Source organism: Octopus sinensis, linkage group LG1, assembly GCF_006345805.1.
Source record: "Octopus sinensis linkage group LG1, ASM634580v1, whole genome shotgun sequence".
In the NCBI taxonomy this organism is placed as follows: Eukaryota; Metazoa; Mollusca; class Cephalopoda; order Octopoda; family Octopodidae; genus Octopus; species Octopus sinensis.
This window is the reverse complement of record NC_042997.1, coordinates 91,714,539-91,734,208: the sequence shown is the minus strand read 5'-3', so window position 1 is coordinate 91,734,208 and position 19,670 is coordinate 91,714,539. Positions and strand designations below refer to the sequence as shown.

At 37.1% G+C, this 19,670-nt stretch overlaps 1 protein-coding gene across 1 annotated transcript in view; it reads left to right on the top strand.

The window, feature by feature from the left end:
• The window catches only part of LOC115212907 (carboxypeptidase B), a 96,036-nt gene that overhangs the window by 58,251 nt on the left and 18,115 nt on the right, over positions 1 to 19,670 (top strand). Inside the window, exons 5-6 of the mRNA XM_029781727.2 lie at positions 589 to 690; positions 16,994 to 17,098. Coding sequence (XP_029637587.1) covers positions 589 to 690; positions 16,994 to 17,098 — 207 coding nt within the window. The remainder of the gene's footprint in view (positions 1 to 588; positions 691 to 16,993; positions 17,099 to 19,670) is intronic.

Genomic DNA, 19,670 nt, shown 5'->3' with positions numbered 1-19,670 from the left:
AGCAACCAGTTTACAGATGATAGTGTTCAATATTCTATGTTTAAGGCCATAATGTTAGCAAAAAGATAGTCAGGTTTGATGCCTTCCAGTGTTTGACTTCGTTCCTTGATGTGTTATATTAAAATCCTGCCGGATCAAATATTACTATTCATCCTTTTGGGCTTTTTTAATATAAGCACTGTATGGTCGAGGGTCATTCTGTCCCGTACAAATGTTAGTATTGTACAGAAAAATAAATCAATATTTTGTTCCATTTAATAAACTGAGATTATTTTGAAGGTGTTGGTTGATAATCCAGATAAGCGAAGGATGTTGGAAAAGGGTGAGGCATGAAATCATTATATTCTATCTCACTTGTCCTCTAAAGTATTTGGCTGTTGTGCCAAATGATAAATAAATCAATGTTTAGTTTAACATGTAACGTAAGCGGTACATTGTCGTCAAACCGGAATTACAGGTCGATTTCAATATGCAGTTCATATAGTACGGGGCTCGATGGAATCGACTAACCCAACTTCGCTCTAAATAGCTGACGTTTTGTCTAAATCAGGAATTATTATTGATATATGTTGTGTTTTCTTCTTTCAGATCTACAAATTCCTGGAAACTACGTGCTCTAAGACTAAATACTATTGTCGCGTCTTCAACATTGGCCGTTCGTCAGAAGGGCGAGACATCAAATTGATACACGTAAGTTGTTACACCACTAATAAGTAACCACTATAAACAGCTATGTACAAGTAAATGAGAGAGCCACAACATGATTTCTCAATTTGCTAGAAATAAAGTGCATAATATATAATTTAGTTATTACACACACATATATATATATATATATATATATATATATATATATATATATATATATTGCATAGATAACACATAAGTAATGCAAATCACCCTTCAGACATGCGACAGTCAATAAAATAGAGATATTAATTTCTTATTTTATTCTTTCTGTGCATCCCAGAACCAAATGATATAAATGATTTATTTCGTCTGTAGCATACTCTTTCTGTAAGAGGGAGATTCAAGACAGCTAATTGAATTCACTTCAATCTATATTTCTATATTTCTTATAAATGTGCTGCATTCTGCCTTTCCAAGAATTTAATGTATTCTTGGCATACCATACCGAACGTTTCAGTTTACAATAATAGGAAGTTCATTTATATTTGTCAATAATTCTTCTTGGAATTGACATTCTGAACAGCTCCTCTTTTGCTAATCAGCTTTGAGTCAAATGAATCATTGATGAAAAGCATATCAGTTATTGTAAATGGCACAGAAAGTACCATAGTCAGGGAAGGTTATCTGTGGTGTGGTATTTGCTTGTTGAAAAATATTACAAATGTTCATACAATTTGTGTGGCAGAAAAGATAAATATATAGAATTATTAGAGCAAATAAGGGATTAAGTTGTGCACATAGTCTTTGTGCATATAGTGCATATCTCAATGAGCAAAGACTTCCATATAAACGCCAACTATTTTGTCGTCAGGGAGGAAAAATTAAGGAATATAGGCGCAGGAGTGGATATAGGCGCTGGAGTGGCTGTGGGGTAAGTAGCTTGCTAACCAACCACATGGTTCCGGGTTCAGTCCCACTGCGTGGCATCTTGGGCAAGTGTCTTCTGCTATAGCCCCGGGTTGACCAATGCTTTGTGAGTGGATTTGGTAGACGGAAACTGAAAGAAGCCTGTCGTATATATGTGTATATATATATATATATATATATATATATATATATATATATATGTGTGTGTGTGTGTGTGTATGTGTTTGTCCCCCTAGCATTGCTTGACAACCGATGCTGGTGTGTTTACGTCCCCGTCACTTAGCGGTTCGGCAAAAGAGACCGATAGAATAAGTACTGGGCTTACAAAGAATAAGTTCCGGGGTCGATTTGCTCGACCAAAGGCGGTGCTCCAGCATGGCTGCAGTCAAATGACTGAAACAAGTAAAAGAGAGAGAGTAAAAGAGAGAGAATATCCTTAATAAAGGATATTAGTAGTTACCAGTTACATTGTTGAATGGAGAGTGAAGACAGAATAGCTGGCTTTCATATGGAAATTTTTGCTGAATGAGATATGCACCATATGCACAGCTGTTCTAGTAACAGCTGTAAGAGATGTTATGCACAACTTCTTAATCCCTTATTTACTTTAACAACTCCGTAATTATGTTTGAGTTATAAATTCCATGATCTAAAGAGATACCACGTGTTTTGCCTGTTCATTCTTTCCTTCTAATATACGAGTGGTGTTCATAGCCACAGGAGAGTGCTTTTTTTCTGGACAACATGCACATTGTGAACTGGGGCGTTGCCTTGGAGAGAAGGAGGGAGAGAGAGAGTATAGAAAGATGGGATAGATAGATAGATAGATAGATAGATAGACAGACTGACAAGCAAATAGATAGGTAGATAGACAGACAGACAGACAGACAGACAGACAGATAGATAGGCAGGCAGGCAGGCAGGCAGACAGACAGACAGACAGACAGACAGACAGACAGACAGACAGACAGATAGATAGATAGATAGATAGATAGATAGATAGATAGATAGATAGATAGATAGATAGATAGATAGATAGATAGATAGAAAGACAGACAGATAGGCAGATAGGCACAGAGAGAGAGAGAGAGAGAGAGAGAGAGAGAGAGATTTTTATTTAACTACACAGGGCTTAACACAGAGGGAACAGTACGATGTAGAATTTTTCTTTTTCGAAAGAAATCGAAAAGAAAACAATTTGGGGGCGTGTACACAAATAGATAAGAAGGTGATGTTTTTTTAACAATTTGAATTCCCAAAAGGGGGAGAAAATATAACACTGGCTAGAGTTATCCGTTGAAAGAAAAACATACGAAAAATAACCACGGTAACCTCGTCAAAAGGAAAAATCTATGAAGGCAAAGTGTCCTCTATCTGTTTGTTTTACAGGTTAATGCTCAAAGTGGTTCCGTCATTAATGTGTACCATTTTTGTGACATTCATCCACCTTTTATTAAATCTTTTATTAGACAAAACTTCCGTCTCTACTCTTACCTTCCTTTTCAAGTGATGCTCGAAAAAGTTGATGAGAGATTGGCCAGAGAAGAAAGTATTTGTCTCTGAACCTTTCAAACGAGTTCACCACTCATATTCTTTCGCCATAGCCACCAGTACGACGAAAACTGCCTTGCCTTCCCGGTTAAAGAAAGATGGCGGGACAATATTCACGACAGACTCGGCTGACAAACGGATCCGCCCCCACACGCGACAGCAGCCGTTCGACATAGGTCCACAGCTCTGAAATATGTGGACATTGCACGAGTGTGTGCAGAACAGCTTCGTCGTTCTGACCGCATCTCGGGCAGGTTGATTGGGTGTTTCTTGAACCGTGTCTTTAGACCGTCTCTTGAGCGGGCAGTGCTTCCAGATAGCACTTCCAGGCCAGGGATCTATGGAAATTGTCCACAGGTCCCGGCCCGAAAGTGGTCCTCAAGAGGCAGGTCAGGAATTTCCTGTCGACGCCCAGATTCTCCCAAGAACGACATCGGACCTCCCCCCCACTAGTCCTGTATAGAATGCCTTGGTGGATTTGAAGTTGCACAAGTCTGAGCGCGGACAGCAAAGCTGCTCCAGAGCTTGGCGACGCGGTGCCATTCGCCCAGTCTCAGTCTCTGCTTGATCCATGATTGCAGTTCGGTCAAAGAGACGAGCTGCGGGAAGGCGCGTCTCACAAACGGCGACCACACCTGTTCACCGTCGTCAATGAAATATTGGAGATGTCGCAGTTTCAGCGCATGTCTGCGCATCATTAACCACGGCATACGAAGCCCTAAATTTAACGGATGTTGACAAGAAATGGATCGCCTGACCATCGGAACGCTTCCCTTCCACAAAAAGCGGAAGAGTATGTGTTCCAGTTTCATGATGGTAGGGTCGGGACAAAGTATGATCGTCTGACGGTAGTAGATGACTGATGCGATGTGCGCATTCGCTACCTCAGCCCAACCTTTTAAAGATAGCTAGGTGAGGGCGACCACTCCACTCGTAATTTCGTCCCAGTTCTTCTCTATTTGGAGGTCTGGACCGAACCAGACAGGGAGAGCTATTTAATCGGTCAGTCGGTCCAGCGTCTCACGGTCGAGACGCTGTTGGACGGCATGGCCTTGCTTCTCCAGGTGCCAAGCCGCAAACCCACTGACTTTTCCCGGTTAATTTTTGCTCCCGTTACCGATTTGTATTCTCTTAGTGTCTCGCCGACCAGGTCACTGTGCCTGAGACTTGGCACTATGACGGCGACGCACTATGACGCGTATGCAGACACGCTCCTCCCGCATCCCAGTTCTCGCGAGATGCCCCTCAGCGTCACCAGCTTCCGCTGTAGTAGCTCAAGAGTCAATACATACAAAAGTGACGAGAGGAGACATTCCTGACGGGCCGAACGCGTGATGTTGAAAGGTTTGAATAGATGGCCATTCACTCGAACTACCAAGCAGATGGCGCTGTATAAAGTAGCGATCCAACCGCGGAAGACGGGACCGAAACCAGCTGCCTTGAAGACAGCCGCCAAGTATCGATGGTCGACTCTATCGAAGGCTTTAGATTGATCTAAATTGATCAGCACCCCACCCATGCCAGGTTCCTTAACTACCCTGTCCATGATGTAGCGCATGAGGTAGAGGTTGTCACGGATAGTTCTGCCCGGCTAGCACTATGGCCAAAATTTTCAAATCTGCATTGAGCAGAGTGATGGGCCAGAAATTATCTATACTTCTTTAGCAGTGTCACCGATCCTCGGTTCACAAAACTGGGAATACTCCCGTTTTCCTGCCTGTTGCAGTACATTGTTGCTAAGAGATCCCCAAACAAGTCTGGCATATGACAATAAAGCTCGTAGGGCAGACCGTCCAAGTCCGGCGACTTGTCTCTCGTGCAGCCTGCCATCGCTTTCCGTATATCAGCGGCTGTGATGGAACCTTCACAACACTCCGCTTCTCTTGTCGAGAGTCGTGGTAGGCCTTGCGGGTAGGCACTAAAGTCTATCCTGCGTTCCGACCCACCACTTGTCCCGAACAGTCGGATAAAGTTTGCTGAAAGGCCTCACACATCCTTTCGGGCTCGAATAAATCACGCCCCTGTTGATCTATCAGAGACCGAGTGGTCGCTTTGTTGCCATGATATACATAGGTGAGACATCTAGGAGCATTGCGGAAAGACTGAATGAACATTTGAGATAATAACAGTCCTCCATACTCTACCAACATGCTAAAGACTAACATGGAGGCAACCTGGGTCAACTTGACATCCTCATTTTATCCAAGCACCCAAAGGACTCAACACTCAGACACATACAGGAGTACGTTCTCATAAATGAAACATCCCCAGTACTAAATAGTTTATATATATATATATATAATATATATATATAATATATATATATAATATATATATATATATATTATATATATATATATATATATACATACATACAAGTAAAATAGTTAGTAGGCTGTAATGTGTGTGCGTGTATGTGTATATATGTATATGCATATACGTATATGTATGCGTATATGTACATGCATATGCATGTAGGTAAATGGATATGAATGTAAACAGATAGCCATACAGATAAAAAGTACATAGGTAATATGAACAGACAAGCATACATACACACATACCAAATACATACACTCACACGCACACACTTCACTTCACACAAGGACACATATGGAGACACACATCCGTACATAACAGACATAACATAATAGTCACAAAAACCCATACACAGACACACTCAGACATGCACACACAAGGAGACAGAGTTACACACACACACATGCAAACACACATATATGCATACACACGCATGCACATACACACACACATGCAAACAAACACACAAACTCGAACACATAAACACATGAATATACAGAATACATACATACAAATGTACACACATACACATATATGCATATGCACACACACACACAAACATGCATACTCACACAAACATACATGCATACATATGTGTGTGCGCACGCACACTGACCCACACAAACAAAAAGGAACGCTGCTCGGATAACGAACAGAGCTAACGACTATTGAATAAGGTTGCAAGACACAACGAAAATTTTAGAAAAGTTAGTAAGTAAATGAGTGGAAATTAAACCGGTGAGTGTCTTAAATAATAAGACACTATAAGAGAATGACTCTCCCCGGATACAACAATATATATATATATGTTCTTTTATTCTTTTACTTGTTTCAGTCAATTTACTGCAGACATGCTGGAGCACCGCCTTAAAGGGGTTTAGTCGAAGAAATCGACCCCAGGACATATTCTTTGTAAGCCTAGTACTTATTCTATCGGTTTCTTTTGCCGAACCACTAAGGTACGGGGACGTAAACACACCAACATCGGTTGTCGAGCGATGATAGGAGGACAAACACAGACACAAAGCCATACATATAAATATATATACATATGTATGCACATACACACACGCACACACACATACACACACACGACGGGCTTCTTTCAGTTTCCGTCTACCAAATCCACTCATAAGGCTTTGGTCGGCTCGAGGTTATAGTAGAAGACACTTAACCAAGGTACCATGCTGTGGGACCGAACCTAGAGCCATGTAGTTGGGAAGCACAACTTACCACACAATATATATATTTATGTGTGTGTGTATGTGTGTGTGTGTGTGTGTGTGTGTATAAGTAAAGTTATGGTATAAAGGTGAAGACCTCCAATTATTTTATAAACAACGTGTATAAACAAAGTAACTTAATATCGTTGCATTTCTTAATTAAACCGCTAATTGCCTAGTGGGCGGGTGACAAATCATTTCAGGCCTCGATAACATAATTACACTCTTTACTTCATAAAAGGAAGTTAGCAAAGCACGCACAAGAACACGAATACATACATACATACATACATACATACATACATACATACATACATACATACATACATACATACATACATACATACATACATACATACATACATACATACATACATACATACATACATACATACAAGCATACATACAAGCATACATACATATAGTCAGTCAGACAGATGGACGAACGGACAGACAGACAGACAGATTTAGATATTTGGGGCACCATTTTCAAGTCTAGTGACTGATCAGTCTTCTGAAACTCTAAACTTCCAAGTTATGAGGATGTAAATTAACATCACTTATCAAGCGATGTGACACAGACACATACAGGTATACATACACACAACACACACAAACACGCGTGAGTGCGCGCGCGCGTGTGTGTGTGATGTGATGGATTCTCTTGTGAACGATAAATGAGGATTAAGTAAAATAAAGCATTGATCATGTTCTATGGACACGAATGTGTCTCTTGAAGCCCACCGGTGCCTTGCAAACCTTTCAGCAAAGGGAAGAAGTTGAGGACTATATTTGTTTGAGTGCTTGTGGATTATTTGCTAAATGTTTTCTTGAGTGGACGGCTAGGCCTGTTTTGCTTCGTGCCACAAAACCACAATGACAAATAGGGTTTCCATTTAGAGGTGCGTAGTTTTGCCAGTGTGCCCTTATTCTTGCACGAAGTTGATCCTGGTGCTCAAACTTTTGAACTGAGGAGAAGCAGGACAGGCACCAGGTCCTGCGTTCTGATGCTTTGTTTTCCAAGAAAGAAAAGGGAATGTTGCATCGTTTCAGATTGTCTTTTAGTTTGTCTTTGAAGCACAAGAGTGATCTTCCTGTTGGGAATTGGCCAAAGAGAAGTTGCTTCGGAATTCTATATCACTCATACGTGAGAGATGACCTGACCATCTAAGCTGTATTTTGATGAGGATGGCTTCAATACCTGATATGTTTCATTTTGTTAATACCTTACTCTTATGAATGGTCACTCGGTTTTATGTTGGAGATAGTACGCAAGCATCGCATATGAAAAGCGTCAATCTGATTGATGTGCTTTCGGTACAAAGTCCAAGACTCAGCACCATAGAGCAATGTTTTCAAGACCACCGAATTATATACATTAACTTTCACCTTCAACGATACCTCGTGGCTGTTCTATAGCCTGTGATAAAGCTTACCGAAAGTGGAGCTAGCCTTCCCGGTTCTGGATTCGATTCCTTTAGACATCTTCGCATCATTGGACACAATGGAACCAAGATAAATGAAATAGAAAACAGTTTTTAATGCTCTCACATCAACATATACCGTAAGGGAAAGATGGTCACAAATGGACTGATGGACAAGCTCAGTTTTCTTGATGCTGATGGTCAGACCAAAAGCCTTATATATATATATATTATATATATATATATATATATATATATATACACACACCAAATTCACTCACATTGGTCGACTGATCGGCCTAAGGATATAGTAGAAGACACTTGCCCACGGTGCTCCGCGGTGGGATTGAATCTGAAACCATCTAACTGCAAAGAGAATTTCTTAACCGTACAGCCTCATTTATTTGTGTGTGTGTGTGTGTGTGTGTGTGTGTGTGTGTGTGTGTGTGTGTGTGTGTGTGTGTGTGTGTGTGTGTGTGTGTGTGTGTAAAACGTCTATTCATCCTTGATACTTTGTGGCAGCTTTAAACGTGAATGTCTAACGGATGTTGTTTTTGGTCCACGAGGAACACTTCCCTTTGGATGATGTGTTTTCAGAACACGCGTGATTCACCGGTGTAAGGAACTTTGAGACACCAGTGAATCATGTTTGTTTTAAATTCACATCTTTTGAAGGGAGATGCTTCATTCCCTGTCACCAGATTGGGTAAAAAGGATAAAACCTCGTCTTTATTCTCTTCAAACGCTTTCAACAGATCAAAGCAAACTTTCACCCTTTTCCTCTTTAAATCGAGTGTCCACTGCCGAAGTATCCACTTTGTACATACTTTTCGTTACCCAATGTCTTTCACCATATTCTTTTTATGAATTGTGATCACAGTTGAGTTGTGCAATAAGCTAACAGTTACGATTTATTTGTCTCCGCGAATCAATTCTTCTACACCTTTGCAAATCTGTCAGTGATCGCAGTAAATGGATTCCCACTAACTAATTCGTATTCAATGCTGGGTTCCCCTTTATTAAACTTAATCTACCTATAGATAGTGTCAGTGGTTTCATCTCCGTAAACAATATATATAGCCTTCTATGGATGTCGGACAATTTGCATCCCTCATTCACCAAGAACTCAATAACACGTGACTTCTGTTAGGAACCCATTATTTATCTTGAATGAAGAACAAGAAGAAGGGTTACTCTAAAGAATACTCTAAAGTCACATAAGAGTCAAAAGAGCGCTAACACCAGTTTCCGGTCAACCATGTCTGACGATTGTTTATAAATGTTTTCTGCTTCGAAAAACATGAACGCACGAAACCGCTTTCGTAACTTTGCTTAACCGAACATGGTTCGTAATTTATAAACTTGGAATTGTGTTTGTGTAAGTGTTTGTGTGTGTGTGCGTGTGAGTGTATGTGTGTGAGAGGGGGTGGGTTATGAGCAAAAGCAAGAAAAATGCACAACGCGAAGGACAAGTTTTAACAAAGGTGTGATTAGTATAACGCTTGAAAGAAAGGAAAAAGGTTTTTGGGTTTTATATATATATATATATATATATATATATACTTCATTCAAAGCAGTAGAAAATTCAACAAAACCTGTTACTCTGAGTTTTTCGTTGCCGTTCGTCGGACAGTTTTTGCTAGAATGGAACCGATATGTGGATTCTATCCAGACTAGCCGTAGGAGTGGCTGTGTGGTAAGTAGCTTGTTTACAAACCACATGGTTCCGGGTTCAGTCCCACTGCGTGGCACCTTGGGCAAGTGTCTTCTACTATAGCCTTGGGCCGACCAAAGCCTTGTGAGTGGATTTGGTAGACGGAAACTGAAAGAAGCCCGTCGTATATTTGTATATATATATATATATTATATATATATATAATATATATATATATATACTTCATTCAAAGCAGTAGAAAATTCAACAAAACCTGTTACTCTGAGTTTTTCGTTGCCGTTCGTCGACAGTTTTTGCTAGAATGGAACCGATATGTGGATTCTATCCAGACTAGCCGTAGGAGTGGCTGTGTGGTAAGTAGCTTGTTTACAAACCACATGGTTCCGGGTTCAGTCCCACTGCGTGGCACCTTGGGCAAGTGTCTTCTACTATAGCCTTGGGCCGACCAAAGCCTTGTGAGTGGATTTGGTAGACGGAAACTGAAAGAAGCCCGTCGTATATTTGTATATATATATATATATATATATATATATATATATATATATATATAATATATATATATATAAATATATGTGTGTGTGTGTGTATGTATATGCTTGTGTGTCTGTGTTTGTCCCCCCCCCCAACATCGCTTGACAACCGATGGTGGTGTGTTTACGTCCCCGTAACTTAGCGGTTCGGCAAAAGTTACCGATAGAATAAGTACTAGGCTTACAAAGAATAAATCCTGGGGTCGATTTGCTTGACTAAAGGCGGTGCTCCAGCATGGCCACAGTCAAATGACTGAAACAAGTAAAAGAGTTTTAAAAGAGAGTATATATTCATAGAGGAATGAGGGAACTCTTGTTTGATGTGTGTGTGTCAGTGCATATGGGAGAGAATCGGAGAGAAAGAAATAGAGTGCGCGGACGACTACCCATTAATCAATGCCAACTCTTGTGATTTCCGTTATAATCTGGGGGAAGGTGATCCAACCCAGCTGTTAGATTAAAGGAACATCCTCCCACTGCCATCCTCCTTGTTACAACTTCATTTCCGATGCGATATAGCATAATTCATGATTTATTAGCATTTCCTGTTTCTGGTGTCGTGTTACGTTGCAAATGGCGTAAGTCCAGTTGCTTGTTAAACCCACAACATCCGTCATTTACAAATTTCCAAGCGACTTATTTCTATTGTTTTGAGCTTGTCTTTAATCAATTGTATGTTTTGTAATCATTTGTTTGCCTTTTGACCTGAAGGCCACCCACTTCGAAAGGTATAATCGGTAGGGTCAGGAGTTCCTTTGAGCTTTTCTTGTTATTGTGTTTGCTCACTGTTATACGGCCTATCACTTACAATTACTTTTTAACTAATGAGGCTTGGCCCTATTTTCTGAACACTGAAAAGCATATATTTACTTTCTGCTATTTAACTTGTCTGTTAGAATAAAATATATTTGTGTTCCGGCGTGCGCGCTTATCTGGAGGGGAATGTGCATGCACTTATGTATGTATGTATGTATGTATGTATGTATGTATGTATGTATGTATGTATGTATGTATGTATGTATGTATGTGTGTGAGTATGTATGTATGCATGCATGCGTGCATGTATGTATGTGGGTATGTATGTGTTTGGCCTAAGGGTTCGAGTGTTGCACTTATGATTGCAAGATCGTGGTGTCAATTCCCAGATTGGCAGTGCATTGAGTTCTTGAGCAAAACATTTCATTTTACGTTGCTTCTGTCAGCTCAGCTGCAAATGAGTTACATTCTGACAGACGGGCGTTCCATTCGGGGAGAGTGTTGACCTGTACCCACTAGCCTTCGGGGTGGTATTATTTGAAGGCCACAACAATGCAAGGAAGTGCATAGTGACTAGCGGTGTATAACATCATATGATAGCCTTGTCGATACAGTAACATTTATGTTATTAAATGTAATGGTTGTAACGAAGATTACATTGGACAAATGATATTTACCTTGAGAAAATAATTCAATATTTGTATTAAACAAATACGAGATCCTAATACCAGACTGATTCCGCTAACTTAACATTTAGATTTAAGTTCAATAAAAAGATCCCCAAGATTCCTTGTTTTCCCACTTTATCATTGTTCTGACAACAGCACTAATCAAATACGGACAAATAAAGATATGCTTATTAAAAATGCAACCAAGCTACAGTAGCGTATTTTCTCAGTTAAAGGGGATAAATTAAGGGGTTCTAACCAGCAAACCCCCCCCCAAAAAAAAAAACAGAGAATCTATCATCAATATCCGCTCTATCCTATCCAAATTTATGTACAAGTGTCCTGTGTATATACGTTGCTTTATTTTTTTTTTTACTTCTCAAAGTATTACTTGCTTTTCAATAACCCACTGTAAACAGGAATAGCACGATCGTATTCCGTCCATGACAAACCGGACAATATACTTTTAATATACATACATACATATATATACACATACACACACACACACATATATATATAACTGAAAGAATGGAGTCGAACGAAGATTTTAACAAAATTCCTTTACTCTCAATACATGTTTCGAAGACTGCATACTCTTAATTCCGAAGGAATAAAGGGTGCATTATGCCGTCTTCTCATCAGGAAAGACAAGGAACCTCTATCAGCCTCAAGACGAACAAAAACTTTTTTATGGCTGCCTACATGGTGTTCACAGTGATAATGAGCGTTTTTTTAAAAATCCGTTATGAGCAATGACGTCAAAATTGGTTGGAAGGAGGAAGTTCTGAAAATAAGAAGGAGACAGTATGCATGCTGTATGTATGGGGATGCGTGGGTGTTTGCTCTTGTTAATGAGTTAGATTGTTTATGTGTGTGTATGAGTGTGTGTATATAACTGCATTTGTGTCTATGTGTGTGTAATTGTGTGTGTGGTGGGGACAATTGTCAAATATATTTCCAACAATTCTTAAAATACATTCAATCAACAGGATCTAAGCGATTATTTATGGAATTTTCGGTGGGGTACACATCTGTAGTTATGCCCATAATTATTCGATAGTTATTAAATGAAGTCACTATTTACCGATGCTTACATTTTTTATATTTTCCATGAAGTTTTCACGGGTCCAGCTAGTAAAAATTGTTATCGTACAAAAAATTCGTCACCAAAAATCACGTTAAAAAAATCGTCGAAAACAATCGCAGTAATGAAAACTTGGGAATTCAAAATTTCAGGATTGCGAGTCCTGATTCGGCCCGGAATGATTTTAATTTACTCACGGAGTCGGCCTGATTCCAAGATGGTATGATATGTTGAGCTACGGCGTCTAGGAATAAAGTTGGAAAAGTATGACACACTGACACACTGACATTCGCATTTATTATATTTGATAATATGAAATGTATAACGATATACAGTGCATAAGCAATATATGACTAAATTGTGTAATAAGCATCTTTCCCTTGTATCATTTCAATTTTTAATTTTTGTAGAACTTTTCTTCAGATGTCTATGTTTTAAATGAAGGATTCAAAATCGCAAAACCTATTATTTTTTCTTTTCAGTTCTTTCTTTTATCCTTGTACTCCTAACTCTAAACTCCATCTCAAAAACTCAACCTTATATTAAACCTTAACCCTAAACCCTACCTCAAAAGCTTTAACCCTAAATCTAAACTGATTCTTTCTGTTTTTCTCCTTTTTTGTTTTCTTTTTGCATGATTCTATTCTACTATGTCTAAGCATGTAACACGAAAGAAACAAATTGTAGGAAAAACGTAAAAAAATAGAAAATTTACGGTTGAATGTGTAATCCAAAACGGAGAGTGTGAAGGTTGGTAAAAAAATTTTAATGAAATTTTAGAACATTTGTTTATTCCTTATCATAAATAAATTTTCCCAAAAGAATAAAAAGAAATTAGAAATTTAAACCCAAGCGGGTTTCGTATTGCACAACATGGCCAATATATATTGTTTAATGTATATAAAATCTAAAAGTACCATATCACGTAATATAGACAAATACGTTGTTTTGAGTTCATTCTACTCAGCATCGTCGTTCAAACATTTAGCTAACATAGCATTGTTGAAAATAAGAGAGTTCTTACTAAAGAAAGAAAAAAAATGTAAGCCATTTTGAAAAGTAAGCAACAAGACAATTATATATTTGAAAACTTTATGATTAGTCATTTGAAAGATTTTAGAAGAGAAGAAAATAAAAACGCACAAGCACAAACATACAGACATATACATACCTAAATTGATACATGCATATGTGTATGTATCTGTGCATGTATGTATGTATGTATGTATGTATGTATGTATGTATGTATGTATGTATGTATGTATGTATGTATGTATGTATGTGCAAAGAATACACGCTAACAAACATGATTTCTTTCTTTTTATCTGTATATATATGTGTGTTTGTGCCAAGTCGATGTATCTGTGCAAAAACATTTTTACATACATACAAGCAAACATAGTTAAAAGTATATATGTATCTATGTATGTTTGTATGCATGAAAGTATGTGTATATATATGTGTGTGTTTGTGTGTGTGTGTATTGAGAGAGAATGAGAAAGAGAGGCATATACATATACAGGTATACATGCACACACACACTCACGCATAACTCTATGTATGTATTATGCAATTCAATGTCATATTGACATTTTCGGAAATTTCCTTTCATGATTGGCTGGAAATTACTTTTCTGTGGTAATAAAATAAGTAATACAATTTTCGGTTTTCAGGACTCCAGGGTGCAGAAATGAACTGGAAGTCATTTTAAGCACAGGGGGCTTGCGTTTAAAGGGCAAGAGTGAAATGTTTTCACTAAAGTACATACAAATAGAAATACAGTTAACTTCAATATTTTATAGATATTATATACTATAGTACATATAGAATATGTATAACAATAACAAACATGCGTACACATTATATTATACAGACATGAATGTGTGTTGTAAATAAGAATATAGTAGTTTGAAGGAATATTTATTCGATAAACCCGGTACTTGTACATTATTGATCTTGTCAACAACTGCTTATTAATTAGAAGCAACAATCCCATTTCGTCTCTACACATTTTCGAAATACACTTTTAGAATATTACATTGCTTCAAAACCAATTCCGGTTTTTGTCATTTTAAATGTTGATGCTTATTCCAGAATAAATTTTTATTCAACTCTGTGTATGTTATATATCTTTACCGCTATTACTTTCATTGTTCTTTTTTATAATTTTAAGCTATGAAATTAAAGATGGAATAAAGCAATATCGAGCGATTTTATTGCATAACTTCAAAACAGAATTCATACGACAGCGGAAACAAAATAGAATCCGCACAATAGCGGAAACTGCTCGAAACATCAACCAAGCATTTGATCTGGAGATCACAAACAATTAAAATAGATCAATCATTAGCTGTCTAATTTCTTGGGAAAAAAAAAAGACATTTTTAAAAAGACTAAACAATAATTATATTTCCAGTAGAGGCCCGGTCGAACTTATCGAGTCATCACTGGCTACATACGCGACCAGATTCACACGAAAGAATTCAAAAAGTTGCAAAAATAATTAAATGTTGAACTTTCAGCAGTTAGTTATTTTCCCCATATCATAAAGGCAAAAAGGCTCGAAAATCAAAGGCCGCACGAGCTGAACAAAAGTTTTTTTTTAAATTTGTTTTTTCTAAATCGCCATGACAAAGTTTGCTTTTCGCTTCTTTTGTGCAACAAAAATTATCCATTTCTGATCGCATTATGACATCTGGTGAAAAATTAATTCTGTATAGCAACAGACGGTCTAACGCAGAGGCTGGATCGAGGTTAAGCATCAAAACATTTTCCCAGACCAAAGCTACACCAACAGAATGTTGCAGTTACTGTTTGGTTGCCAGGTAGCGGAATCATCTACTACTAGTTCTTCAATCTTAGCAAAACCACCTTAGTAGAATAACATTGCCTGGAAATGCACTACGTCCAGTATTGGTTAATAAAAAAGATCCAATTTTTCTCAATAATAACGACTGAACATCTTGCAAATGATCTTTAAAAATCGGACATACTAGGCTATAAAATTACGCTACTTAGTTTTCTCCCACCAACTACCACTGTTTTGAAGTATCTCTATAACTTCCCGCAAAAAGTTTTCAACAACCGAACAGGAAATAAAAGCACATTCAAAACTCCAGAATTTTATTCTATCCCGAGAAATTGGTTTCTTGTTGGCAGTAATGGGAAGACCCTCATGGTTATTTACAGATATGGAAATATTTTACTCTCAAAATACTGAATAGCATCGAATATCCTTATATTACAGAAAAATTTGTTAGAAGCCAGCCATGAGACTCGAACTCACATCCTTGTGATTACCGGTCATAGTGCTTTACCTTTTAGCTAAACTGTCTACAAGCAAATTCTTCTGCAATTTTTTAACTTGTAAATATAGCTTTTTATAGACGTTGTATGTGAAATTACGCTATATGTGAAATGCATAATAATAATACTGAATAGCATAAATAGGATAGAACATCCTTATATTACCGAAAAATTTGTTAGCAGCCAGCCGTGAGACTCGAACTCACATCTCTGTGATTATCGGTCATAGTGCTAACAAATTATTCTGCAATATAAGGATGTTCTATCCTTTTTATGCCATTCAGCATTATTACTATGCGTTTGAGAGTAAAATATTTCCATATCTGTATGTTTCAATACACCTCAATCCTTCTAAAAAAGCAAACTTTGTTTACATACATCATAATTTCACATATAGCGTCTATAAAAAGCTGGATTTTTAAGTTAAAAAATTTACAGAATTTGTTTGTAGACATTTTAGCTTAAAGGTAAAGCACTATGACCGGTAATCACGGGGATGTGAGTTCGAGTCTCATGGCTGGCTGCTAACAACTTTTTCTGCAATATAAGGATGTTCGATGCTATTCAGTATTATTATTATGCGTTTGAGAGTAAAATATTTCTATATCTGTATACTTCAATACATCTCAACCCTTCTAAAAAAGCAAACTTTGTTTACATGCATCGTAATTTCATATATAGCGTCTAATAGCTATAATTTCGATTAATAAAATTTGTTCTCGGTGGAGAATTATTGCTTTAGTTATCACTTTAATGGTTAAAAACTGCAATTATTGTCGCAGGAACTTGATTATTTGGTTATGTTTCGGATGTAAAAGACGAAGATGAATCTTCTATTATTTGTTGATCATCGGATGTAAACTTCTCTAAAATATCTATGTATTTGTTCTGTTTTAGCTATCGTATAAAAAGCGGAGTCAAAGGATGGGAATTCTTATTGACGCTGGTATGCATGGTCGAGAATGGGTTTCGATTTCAGTTATCCTGCATTTTATTAATCAGGTAAGTAGTAGTATTGATTATTTTCCGCTATTGACCAGGTAGGGATTATTGACGAGCTGGGAATATTGGCCTGATAAATTTATTAAAAGAGCTGTGTCTTGAGCTTATACCAACAGTAACTTGTCTTGGGTCATCAGAAGAAAATCACACGAAATCATCTATTTCATTTCCAGCTAAAACTACGTTGCTAAAATAATTAATAAGAAACAAAAAAAACTCACATTTTTCTGCCTAATAACTTTGGTGTTTCTCAAGCTTTTGAGATATTGCGTTTTAAGTGAAATCTGTTGTGGATTGTAAGTTCTCATCTAAGAGATCTTCAGCCGGTTTTTCTGGGCATGTGTGCAGCAAATAGTAAAGTATCTACTGCAAACGGGAAACACTAATAACACTACTGAGAAAGAAAAGCCTCGATTTCATATTGTTATCTTTCAATAACATCCGATTTCATGACAGTTACCTTTTTATTTGCTTTCTCGTGCAGCATATTTGAGTCATAATTCCTAACAATGATATAAATTAATTTTTTCCAGATTTTCGCTTGCTTAGATACTTTCGTGGCAAAAATATTTCAAACGTTCGACCTAATAGTGGTTGGGAGAACAGAAATCTTTAGGGTTTTTTTTCCTTCTTTTTTTTTTTTAGGTGGGATTTGAAGAAAGTGTTGAAAAAAAGTGAATAGAGTCACACGTCTTAGTCAACAATAATAAACATGCATTTTTCTTAAAATGTGTTTTACATACACTTTTCTGCATTTCAAGCATCAGAAGCTGTAATTTAAGAATATTATACTCAAAGGTTTAGGAATATATTCAAAGCTTTTGAGGGTGGCGTGATATAATCTAGGTGACAAATGTCCCGGATCTTTTCGGTTTGAACGGCAGTTTTTTAAAATAATTTCCACGTAACTGAACACTTTTAAACTTCGTATACTGGTAGAATGTGTTTATAAAACGTCTTTTTCTCTTGGCTTTATTGAGAAAATTCTATAGTTTGTAAGATATTTGTTGTTTTTTTCTTCAATTTCTGCAATTTCAACCAATCACTGACGTCTATTGAGGTAAAAAAAAACATTCTGTGCCGTATGAATATGTCCCTCGTTTAAGAAACAGATTAGGTTTATTTACATTTCCGAAGAAAAAAGATACCCTTCCCCCACCCCTAACCCTAACCCTAACTCTAAAACAGATTGAAATGCAATAGATCGATACTAGGGTCATAATTATGGGTGACAATTTTATATGACACCGTTAGAAAAAACTGCCGTTCAAACCGAAAAGATCCAATGTCCCACCTAGAATATAAGAAATGAATTTAGGTATCCTTTTCGTGTAATCTAACCTCTTAAGCAAATGTTTATAGCTGATTTACGTAATGTTAATTATCTTGGATAGGATGCTAGCTTGTTGCAGGTAATTTTTTCGGATAGAAAAAGTAACTTATTATATTATCCTGTATATTTTCGTTCAGAGATATTTAGTAAATATATATTTGAACGAAAATATACGTTCACTGTCCTCTAACGTATCTGTCACTTATTTCTAACCCGAAATACTTCGTTCATCATATTAATCCCGTTTTCTATTATTAACTATCAGTAACTATCAGTAACTTCATAATAGATCATAACTGATCCAAAATAATTTGTGTACTTATTCTTCCTTATATACAAATTCAAATTAAATAATAAAAAAATATATTCTTTTTCATGAAAATTGAAATAAAATGTATATGTTAAAAGGTTAAACCTAACTTGTTGATTTCATAGCAGTGCTGCCACATACATTATGTCTCTAGGGTATCAACTGAGAACTAACGAGATCTAATCGTTGAGAACTGAGTAGCTTAGCATCTAACATGACGCAGCACCTATAATTAGATGCAATACACCATTCACTCGACTAGTTGCAGGGCAAAAATGTTACAGTTGGGTTGTTCTTGATTAAACTAATATTTGATAAACTAGGACAACAATTATGATCAAAATGGATAGGATCCACCTATTTTTGCTGAGTTAGGAAAGAGAAGAAACAGATGGTGAAATCAAGACCAATACTTGATTGTTACTTATTTTATGGATAAAAGAAAAATGTCGAGACCATTGGGATTTGAACTCAAAATCTAAGAAATAATATACACTAGAAGAAATTTTAGGGGAAGTTGTCTACCTTTGCTGCAATCCGCCGTCCTGCACTTAACAACAGTAATAATGATTTCAAATTTTGGCACAAGGCCAGTAAGTTTGGAGGAGGGGATAAGTCGATTACATCGATCCCAGTGTTCAGCTAGTACTTATTTTATCGACGCTGAGAGGTTGAAAGGCTAAGGAGGTTGAAAGGCTAAGTTGCCCTCGGCGGAATTTGAACTCAGAACGTAAAGACAGACGAACTACCACTAAGCATTTTACCCGGCGCGGTAGCGATTCAGCCAGCTCGCCGCAATTCAATAATAATAATATAATAATAATAATAATAATAATAATAATAATAATAATAATAATAATAATAATAATAATATTATTATTATTATTATTATTATATTATTATTATTATTGAGTGAGAGAGCAGTGCAT